Source organism: Podospora pseudopauciseta, assembly GCF_035222475.1.
Source record: "Podospora pseudopauciseta strain CBS 411.78 chromosome 5 map unlocalized CBS411.78m_5, whole genome shotgun sequence".
Taxonomy (NCBI): domain Eukaryota; kingdom Fungi; phylum Ascomycota; class Sordariomycetes; order Sordariales; family Podosporaceae; genus Podospora; species Podospora pseudopauciseta.
The window spans coordinates 185,722-207,269 of NW_026946665.1; the positions used below are offsets into that span (position 1 = coordinate 185,722).

The 21,548-nt window shown below is 51.4% G+C and overlaps 7 protein-coding genes across 7 annotated transcripts; 3 read left to right on the plus strand and 4 right to left on the minus strand.

Annotated features, from left to right (window-relative positions):
• Positions 1-343: 343 nt before the first annotated feature.
• On the minus strand, positions 344-1,619 carry QC763_507185 (uncharacterized protein; the record flags this gene model as incomplete). Its single annotated transcript, XM_062913315.1, has 2 exons — positions 1,142-1,619; positions 344-1,074 (listed from the first exon to the last, which is right to left on the minus strand). The coding sequence occupies exons 1-2, from the start codon at positions 1,371-1,373 to the stop codon at positions 344-346; spliced, it is 963 nt and encodes a 320-aa protein (XP_062764647.1). The 5' UTR covers positions 1,374-1,619.
• A 675-nt stretch (positions 1,620-2,294) lies between these two features.
• On the minus strand, positions 2,295-3,026 carry QC763_507180 (uncharacterized protein; the record flags this gene model as incomplete). The annotated part of the gene is made up of 2 exons (XM_062913314.1): positions 2,295-2,757; positions 2,821-3,026. The coding sequence occupies 2 exons, from the start codon at positions 3,024-3,026 to the stop codon at positions 2,295-2,297; spliced, it is 669 nt and encodes a 222-aa protein (XP_062764648.1).
• Positions 3,027-5,145: 2,119 nt separating this feature from the next.
• Positions 5,146-5,747, minus strand: QC763_507170 (uncharacterized protein). Its single transcript, XM_062913313.1, has 2 exons — positions 5,564-5,747; positions 5,146-5,497 (listed from the first exon to the last, which is right to left on the minus strand). Exons 1-2 carry the CDS (start codon positions 5,676-5,678, stop codon positions 5,334-5,336), a joined length of 279 nt encoding a protein of 92 aa, XP_062764649.1. The 5' UTR covers positions 5,679-5,747; the 3' UTR covers positions 5,146-5,333.
• A 3,427-nt stretch (positions 5,748-9,174) lies between these two features.
• QC763_507160 (uncharacterized protein) lies at positions 9,175-9,902 on the plus strand. Its single transcript, XM_062913312.1, has 3 exons — positions 9,175-9,392; positions 9,466-9,599; positions 9,650-9,902. The coding sequence occupies exons 1-3, from the start codon at positions 9,251-9,253 to the stop codon at positions 9,713-9,715; spliced, it is 342 nt and encodes a 113-aa protein (XP_062764650.1). The 5' UTR covers positions 9,175-9,250; the 3' UTR covers positions 9,716-9,902.
• A 139-nt stretch (positions 9,903-10,041) lies between these two features.
• QC763_507150 (uncharacterized protein) lies at positions 10,042-11,426 on the minus strand. Its single transcript, XM_062913311.1, has 2 exons — positions 10,709-11,426; positions 10,042-10,639 (listed from the first exon to the last, which is right to left on the minus strand). Exons 1-2 carry the CDS (start codon positions 11,063-11,065, stop codon positions 10,124-10,126), a joined length of 873 nt encoding a protein of 290 aa, XP_062764651.1. The 5' UTR covers positions 11,066-11,426; the 3' UTR covers positions 10,042-10,123.
• Positions 11,427-11,509: 83 nt separating this feature from the next.
• Positions 11,510-15,310, plus strand: QC763_507140 (uncharacterized protein). The gene is made up of 4 exons (XM_062913310.1): positions 11,510-11,974; positions 12,031-12,469; positions 12,529-14,304; positions 14,377-15,310. Exons 1-4 carry the CDS (start codon positions 11,835-11,837, stop codon positions 14,467-14,469), a joined length of 2,448 nt encoding a protein of 815 aa, XP_062764652.1. The 5' UTR covers positions 11,510-11,834; the 3' UTR covers positions 14,470-15,310.
• Positions 15,311-16,018: 708 nt separating this feature from the next.
• On the plus strand, positions 16,019-20,442 carry QC763_507130 (uncharacterized protein; the record flags this gene model as incomplete). Its single annotated transcript, XM_062913309.1, has 4 exons — positions 16,019-16,092; positions 16,150-18,967; positions 18,998-19,726; positions 19,783-20,442. The coding sequence occupies 4 exons, from the start codon at positions 16,019-16,021 to the stop codon at positions 20,440-20,442; spliced, it is 4,281 nt and encodes a 1,426-aa protein (XP_062764653.1).
• Between the last annotated feature and the right edge of the window lie 1,106 nt (positions 20,443-21,548).

Below are 21,548 nucleotides of genomic sequence, written 5' to 3' on the forward strand. Positions count from 1 at the left end.
GTGCGACAGTCTCCCCGTTGGTGATGTGTGAATGCTTGGAGGTGCGGGGTCCGGACCGGCTACGGCGGAGCGCCAACGTCTTTCGGAGACATTTGTCGTATCTCCGTTGCCGTGATGACGCAAAGCGCCACGTTTAAAGCACAATATTCCCGGAGACGTTCACTAAACATGAATCTGCAGCTCAACTCCAAAAGGTATAACGATGGGAGTGAATTGATTACCAACCAGCAACTCCCCAACTCCCTCGGGTATCAATTCGCGCGGCTATGTCCACCTAGATTAATCTCAACAATATGTACAAAAGCTCCATCGCACACTTCTCACCACCCTCCGAATCACCCCGTCATGGCCTGTTGCTCAGCTCGGTGTGCTGTTGACCCTGGGCTGGCAGCTCGATTCGATTCTCGTTGGTAAACGCCTCATGAACATGTGTGTTTGGAATATATTGACGGTTATCCATCTCGACCTTTGGACTGTAATAATCGGCTTCGACTGGATACTGTCCGGCATGGTGATAGGCTCCTGGCGAAACGGCCTGCGTCGATGCACCGCTGTGAAGTGTGCCGCTGCCCTGACCTGGACTTCCAGCAATCGGCCCAGCCACCTCGGCATTTTGAGCCTGCGCGTTTGCGCCTCCTCGCCGTCGACCGAGAAAGTACGCACCAATGGCAATACCAATGGCGAGAACAGCTGTTGCTCCAACTCCGATACCGATGCCAGCACTGGTGGACAGACCAGTTGGGCTGGCTCCCGCAGGTTGCTGATTGGGGAACTCATCTTTGGTTGTGCCACCGGCATCAGAGGTTGCTCCAGGCCCGTCGCTTGTTGCTGTGGTCGTCGACAGCCCGGGGCTGAGGATAACCGTGGTTTCGGTCGGGAGCTTCGTGGTTGTCTCGGACGGCTGCTGAAAGTTGGATACTCCTTCACCGCGTCTCGAAATGTTGAAGTAGTGGCTCATGGCGAGATTATTGCTTGTGCCCTCCTCGAAGATGATCAGCATGAACATGTTGGATACGTCCAGGTCCTTTGTCGTCGCGACAATCCACCGCCATCCCGTCATTCCCACGACACTGCCTGTGGACGCAGTTCTGTTAGCATGGCCATGACAGGTAAGCCAAGGTCAGGTAGGAGGTGCGCATACGGGTGACATGCTCCAACTGTCCCATGGTCTCGGTTCCGTTCATCTGGAACAACGTCACGGAATAGGGCAAGCCCTTGGGAGGAGCGCTCCAATGGAGATCAACCGTGGACAACTCGACATAGGTGGGGTTCTTGCTGAAGTCGCCCCTGGTTCCAAAGGCTGGCGGGGTGAAGAACTCCATCGCCGTTACGGCAGCGGGTAGAACCGCGCCCAGGATGGTAAGGAGCAACATTGTATTGTCTGCCGTGACAGAGATGGGTGAAAGAGTCGCGTGGGGAAAGAGGAGGGAGGGGATCTCTCTCGCATAAGAGACTTTGGCGACGCCATGTGACACTGGGGCCACTCACCTGCCCCGGGGTCTATGGTTGCAAAGTGGGTTCGCTGATCTCCATCACATCACGATGTTGCTCGCGGTTACGTTGCCATTATATGAGGGTATTTAGGGAAGGCGTGTTTGAGCACTTGAACACAGCATTATCTGGAGCAGGGGGTGCTTTGCGGGAAACTCAGGGGTTGTCTGTTAGGGTCCCGCTTTGGAGGTTACACAGTGTTCGTCAGGGGTAGGTTAGCGCAAGCGTTTGGCGCATTTGCCAGCGGGCCGTTGGTGGCATTGCTTGTTTGCGCCGTGCCTCCGCAGCGGGCCGGCACTGATTTTGCTTTCAGCGTCAGGCGCAGGCCATATGTATATGGCTCCAGCCACCTCTAGCAATCGCTCCGTCCAGGCCTTGTGTTGACCCAGCCCCGTGGGTACGGGAGAACCACTCGGTGCCGAGGACCAGTTTGCGGTTCCCAATCACAGACACAAGAAACCTCGCCATACACTCAGTCCCGATGACCAGTAAGAGAATCAGCAGCTACTTGAAACACTTACTGTCCTTTGTTGACCTTTCTGTCATGCCAGTCTTGTCCAGGCTCCTTCTGGCACCCGCGGCTTGTCTGTATCATCATGGCAAGGCCAAACAAAAGTACCGGAAAGACAAATAGAAGCATTCTACAAACCAGGCCTTGCCACACCAGACCTAACAATCACCACAAGCGGTCGTCTTGACGGCCCGTTCCTCGTTTGCAGGGTCGCCACGTGCTTAGGTACCTACCACCTCACAGCTTCTAATCTCATGATTTATGTTTGTCCAGGTAAGATACATCTTTCTCCCTACTTTAATTCCACCCCCCGTCCAACCATCTCCCCCGGCGCCGCCTCAAACCTCTCAACACCCTCAGGTATCTCCACCACCGCGCTCCTCGTGTAAATATGTTTTGACCCTTTCCACTCCAAACCCTCAATCACCCCTCCCTTGACAGAAACAGTACCCCTGAGCGTCCCATCAGCTTCACGGATATGGTGGTAGATCCGGCACCCGCATTCCCTGCAAAAGTAACAGTCCATCGTTCTGCCTTTTTTGGTTGGGCGTGTCCACTTTGACAGTTTGGATTGCATCTCGGTCGGGATGGTAAACGAGGAAGAGGGGAAGATGGCTGAGGTGCCGAAGGCGGAGGAGGATTGCTTTTGGCATTCTAGGCAGTGGCAGTGGTAGAGGTCTAGGAGGGGGCCTGTTATGGGGAAGGAGATGGAGGTACATTCGCAGGATATTTGCATTGTGGCGTGGATGGAGTGAGTGGAGTGGTGGGTTGTTGTTGTTGTTGTTGTTGTTGTTGTTGTTGTTGTTGTTGTTGTTGTTGTTGTTGTTGTTGTTAATGATGATGATGATGATGATGATGATGATGATGATGGGCGATGCGAGTGACTGCGAGAGGATGGGAGGGTGAAAAAGGAGGATGTTTGCGGGGTAATAGAGCGTTGATTAACATGGGCTAGCAAGACGAAAGGGCGCGCCAAGCCCCGGGATGTGAAGGTTGTGCGAATTAGCTGTGGTGAGAGCTTCATGATGGCAGATATCTTGGTGTGCATAAATAAGGAATTAAATTCAGGTGCTGAAGATTTCTGCACTTGAGGCAAAGGGCTTCACAAATAAATGTCGTGACATAGGTATACAGGCCGCTTCGAGCTACCAAATCAGGACAATATTCCGACCGAGACTAGGTCATCCCGCACCACCTTTGTACCTACCTGGTAGTTACTTAGAATCTTCAATCAGGTAACGTACATTATAAGCGAGCGACCAATATAAGCGAGCGACCACTTTTTCACAACCTTTATACCATTATCCTCAATTACTACACAACAATACTAGGAAGCAACCATAATTACATCAGAAACAGCTAAATCAGATGCTTCTGCAGTCTCCTGGCAAGTGCGCGCATTATGCCCAGGCTTACCGCATACACCACAGCACTGAACCTTCGTACGAGCCCCCCCTACATTACTACTATCCGGCTGCGTTTTTTATACTCCCTCCCTATCTACGGCCTTTTAATCCAGTAGATCCTATACCTTTTGTATAGTAAGTGACCCTCTAAGCCTCATACGTGTTTTTTTAGCTTTCCGGCGCTTACTTAGTACCTTATTAGCCTTACGGAGTAAAGAGACTTCTATACGAAGGAGAGCTACCTAGTATATTATAGCCGTTATACCTTTAGTAAGCTAGTCTACCGTAGCTAATATTAAAGTCGGGGAGCTATTTTAATAGTTAGTAATATAAATCTTAATAAGCGTTAACTATAAGTTAGCTTCTCGAAGGTTATATAGTATTTAGGAGATTTAAAGGAGTACCGTACCCGGCCGTAAATTTAAAAGTATTAGCGTATAAAGCTTTATATTTAGTTTAAAAAATACTTTCTTTAAATTATATAATATAAGGCTAGTACCCGTAAAGCTACTTTATATATTCCTTTCTATTATAGAAGTAAAGAAGGCCTCGCGGAAAGTATAAAGGAATTTAAACTTACTTATATAATTAATATATATACGTATTAAGTCTTTAATCTAGCGACCGTATACCTGTTTTAGCAGTTTAAAGTAATTAATATCGAATAGTTAAAGGAAGTAAGAGGAGTATAAAGGTATATAGAGTATAATAATATTATTTTATTAATAATAGCGCTCGAATTCGGTTAAGTAATAGCTTTCGTAGCCGTCGAGGATTAATAATTAATATTTACCTTTTATCTAGGGCGCTATATAATAATCGAAGTACTTAATTTAATTTAGGCTTACCGGATTAATAATTTAATTATTATCGGTAGTTATAATATATTAAATAAACGGTAAATTATATTTGGTATACTAATTAATAAAATAATACTACGCGGCTAAAATAATAAAAGGAAGGATAGCCTAACCGAAGGTATTAACTTCCTAAATTACTGTTACTTATTCGCGGTTATTAAGCTAAACCAGTTTTGCTTTATTAAAGCCGTCCGAGGTCGTAACTACTATACCTGCGAAAATAATACTTATTATAAACCTAATCTCGTCGAAATTATAAATATCGTTATTTATAATACTATATTTAACCTTAGTATTCCGTACGAGCGTAAACTACTCGCTAATAACCTTTAAATCCTCGCATTTAGCCCTTTAATAATCGTATTTACGCGTAAAACGTATACGGAACTATAGCTAGCATTTAATAAAGTTATATACCTAAAGCTTACTAATAGGAGGCGCGTCGCGTACGCGTAATAATTAATTAACTATATCTTCTATACTACGCAATCTTAATAGAAAAGCTCGCGCATATAGCTTAATAATATATTAAACAATAGTATCCTCTTCGGATTAAGTAAGCTTCTTCGATTTAGGCGTAGTATCGCGTCGTGCAAGCCGGCCGGCGCGTCGGTATCTAAGCGTACTGCGATCGACGTTATATATCTTGGCTGCCGCTAATACACTTAGATTTTTATCATTTTAAAGAGCCTCAAGGGCTAAGATTATATAGGCTTCCTTTGAAGTAGATGGCATTTTGGATTGTTAAGAAAATAAGGTTTTGAGGGGGAGGTTAGGCGTTGCGTGAAAAAAGTGGTCGCTCGCTTATATTGGTCGCTCGCTTATAATGTACGTTAGTACCCATACTCGGCAAACATAAAGCTTTGGCGACAGCGATGTCTTTTCTACCTTGGTTTTTCTAACAAAACCCCATCCACTTCTACCCTCCCTCTGAACCCCTGAATCCAGCCAGCCGCATCACCACAAACACCCCGACCAAATCACAAAAAACAAAAGAAAAGCTCCCTACTATCTCATCACCCACCGAATCCTACTCTTCCCAAAGAACTCCCAACACAAACCCTTCTAATCACAAATAGCAGCAAGCCCATTGGCGAAGCACCTCTCATCGGCACAGCAGCAAGCCCCGCGCGCCTGGGGGACGCCGTCCTCATTGGTAGGGAAGATGCAGTTGGCGGGCGAGTTGCCGGCCGGGGTGATCACCGCAAGCTCGGTTTCACTGCCGACGCCTGTTTGGTTGGGTACCAGTGTCAGCTGAGTTAATGCAAGTGCATTGGGAAAAAACAAGAACTTACAAGCAAGGCTTCCGCCGGGGAGGATGTCGCTTCCGCAGAGGCGGGCGTTGGGGGGGCATTGCGCGCTGGTGAGGGCAGCGGCGGTGGCAAGGAGGAGGAGGGTGAACTTGTTCATTTCCGTAGAGGGCTGGGTTTGGGATGTCGGTGAGGTGGTGAGGTGGTGTTGAATTGTTGTGTTATGGACAGGAGACTAAACTCAGGGGAGGGTGGTGTACTTATACTTTTGTTCTTTTCATGGCATGAATGAGGACGAGGTTGATGGCTCGAGTCCGAGGCTATGGAAGGTAAGGGAACAGATCCTTACCCCTTGTGGCTGTTGCATTGTTTTGCCATGATTGAAGGAATTCTCACCGAACTTGAAGTCAAAGGATTGGGTCATGCGTCTGCGATGAAGACTGTTGGGTTGGTCTTTAACGGGGATGACAACATATACTTTGGGGTCACAACATCGCACTTGTGGTATTGCAAGGGTAGCCGGCAGCCCCGGAACCAGGCATCGAGCTTTGTTATAGTGACGATCACTGGCGATGGATTGTCTGTTTCAAGAAGAATCGTGATGGAGGCATTGTCTTTGGAGGATTTCAAGCCTGTTGCCGGATGATGGATAGCTCTGTTGGCCATGCGTCCGAAACGATTTGGCCCCGCCTATGATCGAGCAAGAAGTGATAGATACAGCAGTACTGCATGTTAGAAACACTGCTCAAAAGTTCGTAGCGCTGATCTTTTGTACCTACTTTAAAGGTGTGGACTGATCAAGCCATCCCACCCCCTTTCCACACGAGGGAGAGACGGTTCAAACAGGAATCCCAGTTACTTAAGATTGAGAGTACCAGACAAGGACAGCCTGAAACCTCAATCCTCCATATCAGTTGTTTTACGTAAAAACTGTCGTTGAATTTTGTTGCCTGCCACGCATTAGAGTATATGACATGGATGTGGATCCGTCCCAACTTCAAACACAGGTCCCATGAAACCGGTAGCGAATGAGCCTCATTTTTGGTAGGTCAGGCTTCTCTCGGTGAGCTATGTTGGAGGCGCAGCAATGAGGGTAAGCTCTCGGATATAACCAAGCACTTCGGAAATCGCAGCAGGTTTTGGAAGCTGCATGGGCTTGAGATCACATGAGACTGATGAACCGGCTTCCCCGGACATACACTGAGGATGAAGCTATGCGATGAGATCATCGTGAGGCATCACACTCGTAAATCGGACCTAGTGATACTTGATATCGAAAAATGTCCAAACTAAAACAGTTGGGGGGTGGGATTGATGAAAGATTCAAAACACAGCGTTAAAATAGGTCCTGAATTATGCCACCACGTAGAGAGATACAAGGATGGGAGTCATGGCTTGCCAGTCCGCTACCTTATTATGAGTAAACCAGATCATGTTCTTGGAAAACATAGGAATTATCCCTATGTGACACATGCTGTCAGAACACTACCTGACTCGTATGCCGATCGTCTATAGGTAATTGACAAAGGCCAATCGTTGATGAACATGAAATCCCTTGATAAGATAGCCCCATGGTATTGAGCAGCAACGTGACAAGAATAATGGACGGCAAAATATTTGAGAGCGTCAGACCTTCTTGCCGAAGCAGATGTCGACATGAGTCTGGAGTAAGCAATCGAATGCCGAGACAAGGCCGTGGATGCGATGTAATGCCTCCAAGTCTATAGCGACGCCAAAGATTTCGACGCTGTTGTTCAGTCGCTGAGCAATACGATCGATATAATTGCCCTCAGCGATGAAAGCTGGCGTTGGATGTACGACTGTGCGGCAAGGGCGAATTTCAAAGATTTCAATGCTATCTGGCCAAAACCAGGTTTTGATTTAAAAAAAGGATATACGACCATGCGCTGGCAGCGGGTGGCGAGGTCCCAGGAGGCTCATGAGGTAATGGTTGTGTCTTGCAAAGCTCAGGATTTCCAAGTTGCAAAAGAAAAAGGAATGCGAACCGTCTTTGTGTGCAGATCTTGGATACCTCACCATAGTCATAGCGAGTCAAGCGTCATAAGACTCGGACTGGCAGCTTCTTATGCCGACTTTGTTGTCTGCAATCGCCTTCAACACCCCGGGCATAATGAAGGGAGGTACTTGACTGATATTTTGGATCAGATGCACATAGATAAGTACCTAGCCGATGAAGATGTGTGACTTCATGTCTTTACTTGGTAGTCAACTGGTTATGAAATGAAGTCGGGTGTAAGATTCGGATTGGCTTCACTCGTGTGCCAGCATGCCCTGCCATCTGATGGAGCTTGGTCCAATGCAGGGCCGTTTTGGCTAAACACGTCCAATGACCTCTGCTCTGCGGCCTCGCCTAACCACTGCACGATAAAGTGATTGTGATTCACTGAAACCCAATCAAGTGTCTGCAGTAACGAAAATGGTCTTGTTCGTATACCCACGGGGAAATTCTTCGGTCATACTTCCAAAATGCGTCGTGACTAGCTCCTGTTCATTCGAGCTACAATCAGATTGGCGATCTCAATAGAGACTGCCACTACCGACCTAGGCAGATACCTATTCACTTATCCAATCTTCGTCTCTATCATACCCAACATACACGACTACCAAGCGTAAAGTGCTCTCTTTGCCGTGCAATGTAACGTTTCCGACCCCGGGGTGTTTGCCCGATGTGGGCAAGCGAAGTAAATACGGCGAGGCCCGTTCGATGGTTACGATGTGTAAAAAGCTCCCAAAGATCCCGTCCCAACGGCTCGCTAAACGAACTCGCTTCTTCTCGGCACTCAATCAAGGGTCTATAACATCTCCGGAATGGTTCCTCTTAGCTCCAGGTGACAAAGAGTGTCTCGGGTTGAGAGCATGGATAAGTTACAATCCTGATCGGCTATTGCAACATTTGACTTCGAGTCTCGCCTACCTTGCCCAATCTTGTTCTAGACTCCTGGCCTTTGAACTTTATGATGTGATCAGTGACTTGTGGTGGACAATGTGGTCATCTCTTGCCCTATATTTACAACAGTTTATCAACTCTGTTAATGTCTATTCGACCAACGTGATATGGACACAGGGCCATGGTGATGGGTATGTAAAGAGCAAAACTATCACAAATAGTCGAGTTGAGGTCCGTGTCCAAAACGAGACCAAAAATGAAGTAGTCAAGAACCATTCTGCTGTACCCGCTTCTCACACGGCAAGTCATATATTGCCCACATCATCTGCAGTCTTAGTATGCACGTTTTCATTGCGGCTGATGTCTTGTTCCACGTCTTGAGAGTGCTGAAATGTGTAAGGCTTCGGCCATCCTGCCTCAACCCCTCAGCTAGTGGACATCAGAGACATGAGCAGCACTGCTCTGCCAACATCATGAGATATTGCCGAGACTCAACCTTATCCCTGTTCAGTGGTAAACACTCTATCTTTGCATTCGATGAAACGAAAGAAGCGAGAGGCAATATCTCCATCGCGAGATGTGGGCTTTCTCCGCTTCAAGTCTGACGATCTTGACCGGTTGCCAGCGTCCGTTACGACAAGAGGAATTACAAGCGAGGACATCTCTGGCCTCTTTAACCGTCCCAAAGAAAAGTATATAACCCCCTGAATCTCCCTCTCTTTCCAGTCTATTCCCATCCTCAGCAGCAGCAGCAGTCCCCAGCCAGCACTCGACACCACCTCCAACAAACCAGCACCCAGCTCTTTTTGCAAAAATCTTTCAAAATGAAGGCCAACTTCCTCCCCGTCATTGCCCTGCTCCTCACCCCCGCCCTCGCCGCTCCCTTTGCCGAGCCCGAGGCCGAGGCCGAGTTCACCCCCATGGCCAGGGACATGACTCCCCGTGCCGCCTTCAACGAAGCCGAAGGTCAGTCAGCCCCCCCTTTGCACTCCTTTCTCTCTCACGCTCACTTGCAGCCTGCTAACACGGCGCCCGCCAGTCTTCGCCTTCGCCCCTCCGGCCTCCTGCAAGGTCCTGAACTGCATCAGCGTCATCAGCTCGGCCGTCTGCGTCGCCAACGCCATTGACGATGATGACTACAAGGCTATCCTCAAGTGCGCCAAGAAGGACCAGGTTTGTCATTTCTTTCCTCTATCAGACGAGGTTGCTAACATTTGGTTCAGCTGTGCGGCTGCGCTGGCTGCTTCAGCAAGCTCAATGGCTTCTTGGAGAAGTGGGGGATCTGCTAAATGATTGTGCTGGTATATGGGAGACGAGCGCACAGCGGAAAGAAAATGCCGGGCTGAAAGGGGGACACATGTACATGCTGGGATTGGAGGTGTAGGTGCTGGGATTTCGTTGTGTATGGGGGAGATGCAATGATTCTAGTAGTCACTCTTTTGGCAATCGATCGATCGTTGTTTTTTTAATATGTCGACGTTGAGCTTTGGTTGTCCAGGTGATGGTGCTCCGCTGATGGATCCCTCGGTGAGCTTGAGCAAGCACAGCTGAAACTCAAATAGCCGTCCAGCTTACACCGGTGCGCCACTTCTTGCAAGTCCGAGATGAAGTCGGCCCGACGTCGGTTCACCAATTACTGTCAGTAGGTAAGCAATTAGTGTAGATATTTGGGTATCAATTGTTCGCTCTGAGGTGATCTAGACAGGGTCATCGTGGTACACCGGGTCGTCTGTTTCCTGTTCAACTCGGTCCTGCGCAGTGACTGGCCTACCCACCCGCACACGAGACAACTCTTCAATCTTGGCCGCCCACATTGCTGCCGCCGAAGTGGTGGTCAGCAAAAAAAAGAAGCTCAGCACCGGGATTAGCTGCAGAACCATAGCCACTGTGCCAAACCACAGGTAATCCCAGCTCTTGAAATGCAAATCTCTCTTCATGGTCTTCTTGTCAATTCCACGCAGCTTGTACCATCGGTAGTGCGAGAGTTTTCCCACACGCGACCCGGTTATCATGATGAAGGCGGGTGTGCCAATGTAGGGAATAAGGTTGAGGGGAAGGCAGGCGACAAGCTCGAAGATTTGGGTCCAGCTGAACGGCGAGTATTCGGCGCGGCTTGTGGGTTTGCCTAGCATCTTGACCGAGTTCGGGGCATCGACGAAGAGGACGCGTTGCGGCGCAATGAGGTCGACGAAGCCATGGTTAATCAAGGTGGCCTAAGCAACAAGAAAACATCAGTAGGGTGGTCGCAAAAAACAAGGAAATGACGAAACAGCTCCTCTCACATCGAAAATATCCACGCGACATTCGTCGACAAAGAGGCCTTCGAACAGCGCCTGTATCAGCACCAGACCCTCTCCCAGCACGAGGACGGTTGTGTTTATCAACGCGCCGGCGCGTCCTTGGAAGATGTAGAGAAGCAAAAATTGGGGAATAAAAGTGAAGGTAAACAAGATAAAGTAGACGAGGAATGATATGATAGAGAGAGGGAGCAGCCGGCCGACGAAGATGGGGTAGAATTCTGGGTGTCGTAAAAAGTACCAGATGCCGTGGATGGGGTACCAAGCGGCCCTGGCGGCGCGTGATAGCAGATGCGCCAAGAGATGAAAGGGACGAGTCAAGGTGTGTGTACTAGGCGGCATGATGAAATCTAGAGTCGGCGGGTAGAGAAAAGGCGAGACGATGCGCCTGACAGATGGGTGGTGTTGCCCACGCAGTCGATGATGGAAGCTGGGATCGCGTCGTCATCAAGTTCAACAAACAGCTGAGCTCGCAGCTCCCGTCTGCAGGTGCGGGGTCAAACAGGCACTGTGTCGCACACAGTCTCGGAAAGGAAAGGTGGGGAAGCACAAGGGGCAAGGAACAGGGGTTTTGACTTTCTGCAGGGATTACACTAAGATTTCCGACAGGGTGGCAGATTGCGAGGTCTGAGACGGGGCGGTGCCAAACGCAGGGTTAGGGCTGAGAGTTCGTGTGCTTTGGGGGCCATGAACGGGATCAGTGATGCAAATTGCGATATAAGACCACAATCGATCACAGCGTTGAGCATCAAGGTTTTGAATGGCAATAGCGCCGACAGAAAACACTCGGAACAACCGTCATGGCCAATGCCAAGTCTGAACAGGACCACCACCATCAACCATAGCTTCAGCCTCCCTCGCCGAACCAGTCGCAGGATTTGCTTACCTCATCAGCCATGCACTACGACCGCAGGATGCTTCATGAGCCTGGCTGCCCGGATTTATGGGAGCGGCTGGGAAGAGGGACAACCTGGAACAGCAGTCGCCTTGCTGTGGTTGGATGTTGGCACTTCCTCTCCTTTCGCCAGGCACTGGTGAAGCCACTTGACGACATCAACACTCTCCTCTTGTCAATAAGTTGCTGCAAGAACAACAGAAACAGAAGCTTGAAATGGAAGAGCCAGCTGTGATCCCGGAGAAGACTGGGCAAGCGGGGACGGGCGCCGGGTCCGGCCCGGAGTTATCCTCGACAGCAGCACAGAAGAAGAGAAGTCGCATCCGCTTCTCTTGCACAACCTGCAGGGACAAGAAGTGAGCACCTGGCTCAGATTTTGACAGGTGGCAGCTGACACTGAACATTCTCAAAGATTGAAATGTGACCGCCAAACCCCATGCGACCAGTGCATGAAGCGAGGGATAGAGGCTACTTGTGAATTCATCCCCTATGTCACTGGCGGGTCCCGCCCCGGACCGGCTCTTCCTGCGCGTCATCACCCAAGAGACGCCACGAATCCTGCTACGACGACAGCACCTGCACCTGACAGCCACCGCTCCAAGCCCGCTGCCAACGACTCGGCCGTGCATGCCCGGCTCCGACACCTTGAGCACCTCGTCCAGGTTCTCAAAGCCCAACGCCGTGAAGCTGTCCCTGTTGAATCAACCGCCGGTGTGGCCGCCGACTTTGGTGACGATTTCCAGGAGGATGACCTTCCCCGCATATCAGCCCGCGTCAGAGAGACGGCTGGAATGATTCTGAGCGATTTGCGTTACGTTGATGCCTCCCACTGGGAATCTATCCTCAGCGATGTACGCCTCCACCTTTTGCATCACATCTATACCCACAAGTTCTAACAAAATCAATGCAGGTTCTAAGTATCACCGGAAGTCTGGACAGACCTGAAGATGTGTTCCAGGACGATGATGACCCCATTGTTCCGCCCAAACTTGAGCGTCAAGGACAACCCGACTTGTTGTTAGGCGGCTGGCCAAGGCTCTCTGTCGAAGAGCTGATTCGCTATCTGCCTCCTCGTGCTATTGCTGACCGACTGCTTGCCCGTCTATTCCAGGCCAAAGAACCAGGATGGATCATGTTCCACATGCCCAGTCTTCTCAGGCACTACGAAGTCTTTTGGGAGCACCCCGCCGCCATGACTTACACCGAGCTCGCCCTTCTCTTTGCCATGTTCTGCAATGCCTCGTTGTACTATATGAAGAGTGGCGAAGAGCTGCCCGGCAGACTCGGCGATGCTGGAGAGGCGTACAGGATCTACAAGGCCCGGTGTGCCCAGTGTCTGGTTTTGGGTGACTACACCAAGCCCTGGCGCTACAAGCTGGAAGCCATGATTCTTTACTTTGGGTCGGAATATCTCGGCCAACAAGACGCACATATCAACGTCTCGGTCATATTGTCCATTATCGTCCGCCTTGCCATGCACATGGGCCTGCACCGAGACCCGAAGCACTATCCAGACATGTCCCCATTCGAGGGGGAAATGCGCCGGCGGCTGTGGACCGTGTTGAGAGATGTGGATATTCTGATTGGTTTTCAGTTTGGTCTGCCAGGCAACATACCAAACGACTTGTACGACACAGCCCTTCCGCGAAACCTTCACGACGAGGACTTTGACGAGAACACCTTGGAGCTGCCCCCATCACGACCAGAAACAGAGAAAACGGTGACGTTGTGGTGCATCATGAAGGGCCGCATCGTCAATGTCTTTTCCGAAATCACCACGGCCATGAGCTCACGAAAGGCGCCGGGGCTTTCCGACATTATGCGCATGGATCGAAAGATTGACGAGCTCGCGACGCAGTTCCCGCCCAGCCTCCGCTATAGACCTTTCAGCCAGTCGGTAGTGGACCCCGTAGATATTATCATGCAACGGTACCAGCTCGAACTGCTGTTTCTCAAGTGCCGCATCGTCCTGCACCGACGGTACATGGGTTACGCCCGCAAAGACAAGCGGTACGAGCACTCTCGGCGTGTCTGTCTCGAAGCTGCGACCAAGACGCTCCGTCATCAGTACGATGTTCATTGCGAGCTTCAGACGGGCGGCCGCTTGTCGCACGAGCGCAGCCATTGGTTCTTGAGCAGTTTGAGCACCCACAACTTTCTTTTGGCGGATATGATCCTCTGTCTAGAGCTGTGGTTTCTCAAAGCCAGGGAAGGGCGGAGCCCTCCGGCCGTTGAGCAGTCTCCCGAGATGATCATGACGAAGGACCAGATTCTGGATATCTTGCGGACATCACGGCTGATTTGGCAAGGGAGGCGAAAGGAGTCGGCCGAGGCCAACAAGGCGTTCAACATTCTCACAAAAATGCTGTCTTTGTCCACGGGCGAGAGCCTTCATGGGAGCCCAGAGTCGAGTAACAATAGCGCATACGACAGGCTTGAGACTTCTTCGTATCCGGCAGTGCCAGTTATGACGTTTGCTGGTCTGGAGACGGGGCTGCATCCAGCGCCCGGGCTCGGGTCGCAAGCTCCGCAAACGATAGTTCCCACGGGGTGGGCACCTGTTGCCGGAGGCGAGTTGCCGCTGGACGGGCAGGTGGCTGTCACTTGGGGACATGGATTCCAGCAAGACCTTCCAAATTTGGGACATGTGGATGGGCTGATGGATCCGAATTTGGGGGGTGATTGGGTAAGTGCCTGGACTTCAAAGATTTGGGCTGAATGGTTCCTGTTGGGACATGTGCTGACCATGATGATGCAGACACTCTGGGACAATCAAATCTTGAACTCCAGCGATGGGGTACCACAGATACCATGGGATACGTTTTTTCAAGCAGGAGGATATGGGCTTTGAGTATCTGCTTTGCATCGTTGTCATCATTAACTACTTTACTGTTTCTTCATCGCTGTGTTGCCAGATGGCTGCCATGCTCCCTCCATTGTTCTCAAATCACCTCAACAGAAAGGAAAGTGCAACGAATGGCAAGTACAAGTGCCATCAGGTGTCTGACGATGGTGCTCGCGTGGAGTGGACCTTTTTAAAGTTTAATGGCTGCCTGCTGCTTCGAGTGGAGAAGGAAGGAGCCTGGGCAGTGTCTCCCGTCGGGCAGTCTGTGGATTTGATTTGAAAATGCAAGAATCATGACCACCCCTTACGGGAATGCAAGAGCAACAGTGGTGCCCTGATATGGAAACATTACCCGCCTTTTTAATCATGTAACGAGCTACTTCCGCCCCCGGGTCATTGAATGTTGGGAAACTGGAGACCAGGCAAGCTGGAGCCGGGACCAGCGTCAGAACAAGACCGAGTGGAATGAATTACCCGGGCTGACTTCCAGACTTCGATTGCAATTTTCACCTTCCGTCTCTTCCTTCAAGTGTTGGTGACTGAATGGCCCCCGAGGAACGGCGTAGACAGCTAAGGAAGGAACCAGCTGCGAGGATGACAGAGCAAGCTACGCTCACGAGCCCGGAATCGTGTCAACCTCCCGATTCGAGAAATCCACAGTCAACACCTCCGCCCCTGTTTTTCTATGACTTTTATTGGATTTCAATACATGTTGAAAACGGCTTTAGGCCTGTCAACTATCGATTCATGCCTCTTGGCTATGATTTAAGGCCTATAAATGTGACAATAAGACATTTGAGAGATGGTAAAAGGCGTTAAACATATTGAATAGCCCTCAAAAGATAGCTAACAGGTCTCAAATAATATTGATAAGAAATTCAGAAAAAAAGTGGGAACCTCTACTCACCCCCCTATGGTGTTGCGAGCGCGGCCCTCTCTAGGTATCTACCGATTTACTTGCCGTTTTCATAATATAATAAAAGGCCTTTAACTCATGTTTTGAGGCCTCTTAACTATATTTTGAGGTGTGTGAATCATCTTTTGCAGTATATAAACTATTTTTAAGGCCTCTTAACTATCTATCCAGGTATTTGAATTATCTTTTATGGCCTTTAACGTACTCTTTTTAAGGCGTTTGAATTATTTTTCAAAACATATTAACTTCTATATACAGAAGGTCCTCTCAAAAATCATGTATGTCAGATAACAGTTCATGGCTACCTGTTACCATGGCACAATCATTGCTCCTTCCCATCACCATGAATCTGCACACAGAAGAATGGCACCACTTGCTGTCACCAGACGTCATGGACAGACCGGGAAGGCACCTCACGCTCTTTCCTGTCTTTCCACCAGCAGACATCTTGGGTGTTGGGCCACAACACCTGTCACCTTTTAACATTTGACATCTTTGCCAGACCATCTTCCCTCTTCTCTCTTCCGTCCGCATTCCTGTCCCTCTTCGGCTCCTTTTGTCCACCATCCCTCAGCACGCTGCCATTTCCGCTCGTTTGGAGACATTCATTCCTTTGCAACATCCTGCACCCACGACACCATGCGTGTCCACGCCTCTGTTGGGGCTCTGGCCAGTCTAGCCTGGCTATCCTCTGCGGCCGCCGTACCACGGGCGTGAGTGCTTTCACCATGGACTTTCTTGATGCATGGCTGACTCTTGTTGCTCTGCAGGGAGGATTGGGCCCTCATCGACACAACATGCACCACTACGACGTCTGGCCAGGCCACTGTTATCGTTCTTCCCGGCGAGTCCGCTGCGTCTTACACGCTTCCGTCAGTTTTCACATTCACTCTTCCCGCCGATGGTGGTGCCGGCTCTGGTTCATTGGTTTCTTCTGGCTTGGTAAACGGTCCCTCTTTCGCCTCTTCCACCTGCGAGTCCTCGGAAACTCCTGTTGTTCCTGCCATTCCCACTCCTTCGGCGCCAGTCATTAGCACCGTTACAGTCCCAGTCTTGACGGTGACGCTTCCAAGCCCCCCACTTTCTTCCACTGGTCCAGATGCAACACCAGTCGCTACAGCGACTGTACCCGGGGAGGCTGCTTCTAATTCTGTGGGCGTTGTGACGGTCACTATCCCAGAGGGCCCCAGTGATACAGCTACCGTGGTTTTGACCGTTACCGTTCCCCAAGGTTCCGGGAGCCCTGGAGCCTGGTCCACCATCATCACTGCTCCTGGCGTTTCCGGTGCCTCGGCCGGCCCTCTTGTCACTGTCACCATCTTCACCTCGCCTGCCTCGGCGGCGCCCGGTTCCCCGACAACTTCCATCGACTGGTGGGGCTCTGACTCGACGGCCTTTGTCACCATTCCACTCGACACTGGCTACGGATCTGACATTTCGCTGGCGCCATACACCCTCACGTACACGCTGCCCGTGGCCCCGGGTTTGACCGATTTGTCGATTGCCACGGTGACTGTGACCCCGGCGGACCTTTCCATACCTACAGGCGTTGGACCCTTTGCGACAGAGACCCTATCGTCGGGCGTGTCTTCTTGGTCGTATGTTCCTGCACCGCCAGGCACTTCCGTCGTCAGCTTCACCGTCTCGGCCAGCGGCACTATTCCTGGTTATACTGGCGTCATCACCGTCACACCAGGCATGTCTTGGGGCCTTCCTACGCCAGTCTCCGTATCTGGGGACCAGTCAGGGACCGCTACGCCTACCGCACCTGCCCTTGTCACTGTAACTGTCACGTCTCCTTCGCAACTCCCCACGCCTTCGTCTGCGCCTTCTGTTGTGACCGTGACACCTTCCTTGGGCCTTCCTGCGCCTTCGATTGTTACTGTTGCGCCTTCCGTTATTACAACGACGCCTTCCGTTATTACCGCGACGCCTTCCTCGGGTCTTCCAACGCCTTCCATTGTAGCCGTGACGTACACCGTCCCCGCGTCACTGGGTTCGCCGGCATCCGAGTATACGGTCACGTATACGGTATCCCCGGAGGGCTACAATGGGGGTGGCCCATCCACCGTTTCAGTGCCAGCGCCATGGACCTTTACCATCGTGCCTACCGGGGACTCCGGCACGCCTATCGTTGTCACCTGGCCGAGCGAGCAACCTGGTCCCGTGACTGTCACGGTCACGCCTCCCACTTCTCAAGTTGTTACAACTGTTGCGCCTTCCGCTTCTCAGACTATCGTGACAGTGACACCTGGCGTCGAGCCAGCCTCGCCGGGCCTTGTCGTCACCACCATTACACCCTTGTCTGGGACTCCTGTGGTCATCACACTTCCCGACACCGGCACGCCTTTGGTTCCCGCAACATCCGCCTGGACCACTCAAGCCTTTATCACGGAAACGATTGTCAGCAATAGCGTGGTCACCGTCACGCCTCCTTCAGGCCCACCCGTCGTAGTCACCATCCCCCAGTCCGTTGCCTTCACTGTGCCCACTGGCGTTTCTGGTTTTCCACCTGGGACGACTCAAGCTTTTGTCACGGAAACAATCGCCAGCGATAGCGTCATCACCGTCACGCCTCCTTCGGGTCCACCCGTCGTGGTCACCATCCCCCAGTCCGTTGCCTTCACGGTGCCTACTGGCACTCCACCTTTTTCGGCTGGCTTGTCATCATCGACTTCTGGGACAGTTCCTCCTCAAACAGTGATTGTGTCTCAAGTCACCATCAGCCAGACCATTTCTCTTGGACCCGGCTCCTCCACGGTTGTTGCTGTGACAACACAGGTCACTCTTCCAGCTGACTCGACCCCTACATTATCGGAATCTGGTGTCCTTGTTACACCTTCCCTGGCCACATACACCATCGCTGACTCCTATGGGAATCCAACAATCTTGACTCAGTGGACAATCGTTCCTGTCTCGCCTTCAAGCTCCAGCGCAGGCGGCGGCGGAGGTGATGGAGTGGACGGAACTTTGAGCAGTCCAACTGGGACGGTTCAATTCATCACCATCTCGCCAATTGCGCCCGCCCCTGTGATCACGATACTGCCATCGGTGGCCCCGTCAGTCATCACCATTTGGCCATCGACAGACAGCTTCTTGACGTCGTTTGTTTCGTCAACTTTAGAGGGGCAGTCTGGCAGTGCCTCTCCGTCCGAGATCACCCTCTGGCCTTTGCCAACTTCAACTGACACCACTTGCACAACTTTTTCGACGGGGCACGGCTCTCCAACAATCTCGGGCCTGGGTTCGGCGACGTCCCCATCCTCACTGTCTGTCATCACACTATGGCCATCGACTGCCAGTCCTCCCTACTCTGTGATCACAATCTGGCCGTCGGCGGGAGACAGCGCCCTAGCTGGCTGGCCTACGACAAGCACTTGCAACGAGTCTCCGGCCATTCTGACGTCGGTTATTCTCTTGAGCTCGGTCTCTACTCCCTTCACGCCTTTTGGGACCCCGGCGATCTCCCAGAGCAGCGATTCCGGTGTGGTGGTGTCACCCACAGAGACAGGACAGGCTTTGGGCTCCCAGGGATTGGACACTTCAGCCGGTGCCCTTCCTGAAAGCACCGAGTTGCCGGCTTCGCAGCCTGAAAATACCGAGTTGCCGGCTTCGCAGCCTGAAAATACCGAGTCTCCTCCTTCGCAGCCCGAGAACACTGAAGCTCCTGCCAATGAATCCGAGGATTTGATGCCTCCACCGCAAACCCAATTCAACCGTCATGGGCAACACGCAAGGACCACCACGTTGGTTGTTCTGTCTGACAGCACTTTTGGCGGCTATGCCTTCAGCAGTCCGGCCGCAGACTATGGTGGCCTTCCTCCAGGGTACGGGAACCCCGTGGAAACAGCTCAGGCGTCTTCCAGCCAAGGCATTTTCTTCACGGATTCCAGTCTGCCGGTCTCACAGCCCGCGTCGGTTGATATCAGCTTCACCGCGTCTGTTCTTCCAATCTCGACGACTTCCACCGCAGATCTGGCGGCCATGTTGTCATCAATCATGTCTGTCCTTTCGCCCAATGCCACCATTGTCTCTGGACCAGGGCCTGTCTTGACCTCTGTTCCAGCTGCTTCGGACAACAGCACGTCATCTACTCAGCCAAGTCTCACCTCCACCACCTACGCATCATCGAGCAGCGATCTCTTGTTGACTTCAGACAGTATTGTACCAACAGTCACAGCATTGCCAACAACCGCCAGCTCTTTGCTAGCCAATATTTCCAGCCTCACTGCAGCCCCCATTGCCACAAGTCTTGCCAGCATTAGCCCGAATGTGAGCACTTCCAGCCGAGGACTTCCTGGTTCAACATGCGGCGCGGTTGGAGATCGGGGAGCAGTGGTGTTCAAGGTATGTCTTGGTGTTGTCTCTCTTTTCTCACAACCGAAGCACTGACCGTATTGGAGTTTGATGACATCCCTACCATTTCGACCGACAACGACACCGAGGCCAGCAGCTTCCCATCGATGCCAGTACCCTTCCCGTATCACCGATTCTTCTTCTCCAATGGCTTCAGTGTCGTTCCCCCGCCTCGCACCAAGTTCAAGGCTTCCTCTGGCCAGCAGCTGATCCAGCACAATTCTTCGGTGTCGCCAGTCGCCGAGTTTGGTCTCGCTGAGCTGCGCTCCAATCCCTGCTTTCACTTTAGCTTTTTGGGTGTCAGTCTTGGCTGCGACTCTACATCTGACCCCTGTGTTTTCAACATGACGGGTCTGCGCTGGAACGGCACCGACGACGTTGTCGAGGCACGCCATACCTTTGAAGTGGCTGCTTGCTCCAAGAAGACCGACTGCAACCTCAGCCATCAGATTCTGGACTCGGCGGCTGCGTTGCCATTCTCCAATCTGACTTCACTCAACATTTCGTTGTCAGTGGCTGGCAAGCCAGAGACATGGTGGGCGGATGACTTGCAAATTGCTTGGGCCGACAACGACTGCACAGTGGCGGCGTGCCGGTCGCGTGTGCCAAACACGATCATGATTCCGCGCATTTCACAACCGTTTGCCAGTCGAGCCAAGAGACTGTTGCGATGGGCGGTCCGCGGCAAGGATGACAAGTTTTATTGATTCGACACTCCAGTTTTGTCCCAATTTTGATGCACACGGGATGTGCCAATATGTCTGATATCATTTGCATGTTTTGCTGACTGGCAGTCAGCGCCGAGGCTGATGGTGGGTTGTCTGATTTGGTGGCTGAGAATTGGAAGACTAGATAATGAGGTTATGGTGGGAATTTTGACAGATAACATGATGGACTGGTGCGTGCTGGGGAATGGTGTAGATGGACGAGGAGGAGCCGGGATCTTTTTTGACTGTACATGTACTTATAGGACACGAGTGGTTGTGGGAGAACAAATGAAGGAATGCTTGCTCAATACTGTGTGGATGTGGCTGTTGTGTGGGTGTCTTGCTTGTCTTGCTGCCGATGTTGTTTTTGTGAACGACGACAAGAATCACATCAGATGTTGTCAATGATTCAAAGCCAGGTATAGAAGGGAAGTATGGGCGGTGCAAGGCAACGGCTAGTGTGTATTCTTTGTCATCAAGTCATGAAGCCACCAAACCAGGAGGCCGTCGTGGTTTTATATCGTCATCATCATGACCGTCCTGGTATTCCTCCCAACCAAAGTCGGGCAAGATAGCTATGCCGCTGCAAGTCAAATCCCAAACTCGGGTTCCCCTCGCAAAACAAAGCAAATGCCAAACTCCCAGCGAAGCCAGGTATCTGCAAGACAAAGAGTCTTCTCGGCTGTGCAAGCTGTGGTGTCGCTGTGTCAGCACAATGCTCATCTTGGGAAGAGAGAGAGAGAGAGAGAGAGAGACATGATTTGCCAATTGCTTACCGTTCGGTCAAAGCTGGGAAGACGAGGCCTTCTTCATCATGGCCCTTCGCTCGCGGCGAGAGGGGCAGCGGCGGCGGCGGCAGGCGGCACGCTTGCTCTCGGCGAGGTCCTCGGGCGTGGTGCAGGCGGAGCACTTGCGGGCGTTTTTGAGGCGCTCGAGGAGGTGGCGGGGGCGGCACTCGGGGGTGCCCACGTGGGCGCAGGGGCGGTCGAAGAGGGGGATGTGGAAGGTGTGGCCGCAGGTGTGGATTATGCGTTGGTAGTAGCACATCTTTTGGGGGTGGGGGTGGTGATGGGTTGTCAAGATGGAAGTTTGAGGGTTTGGTTGAT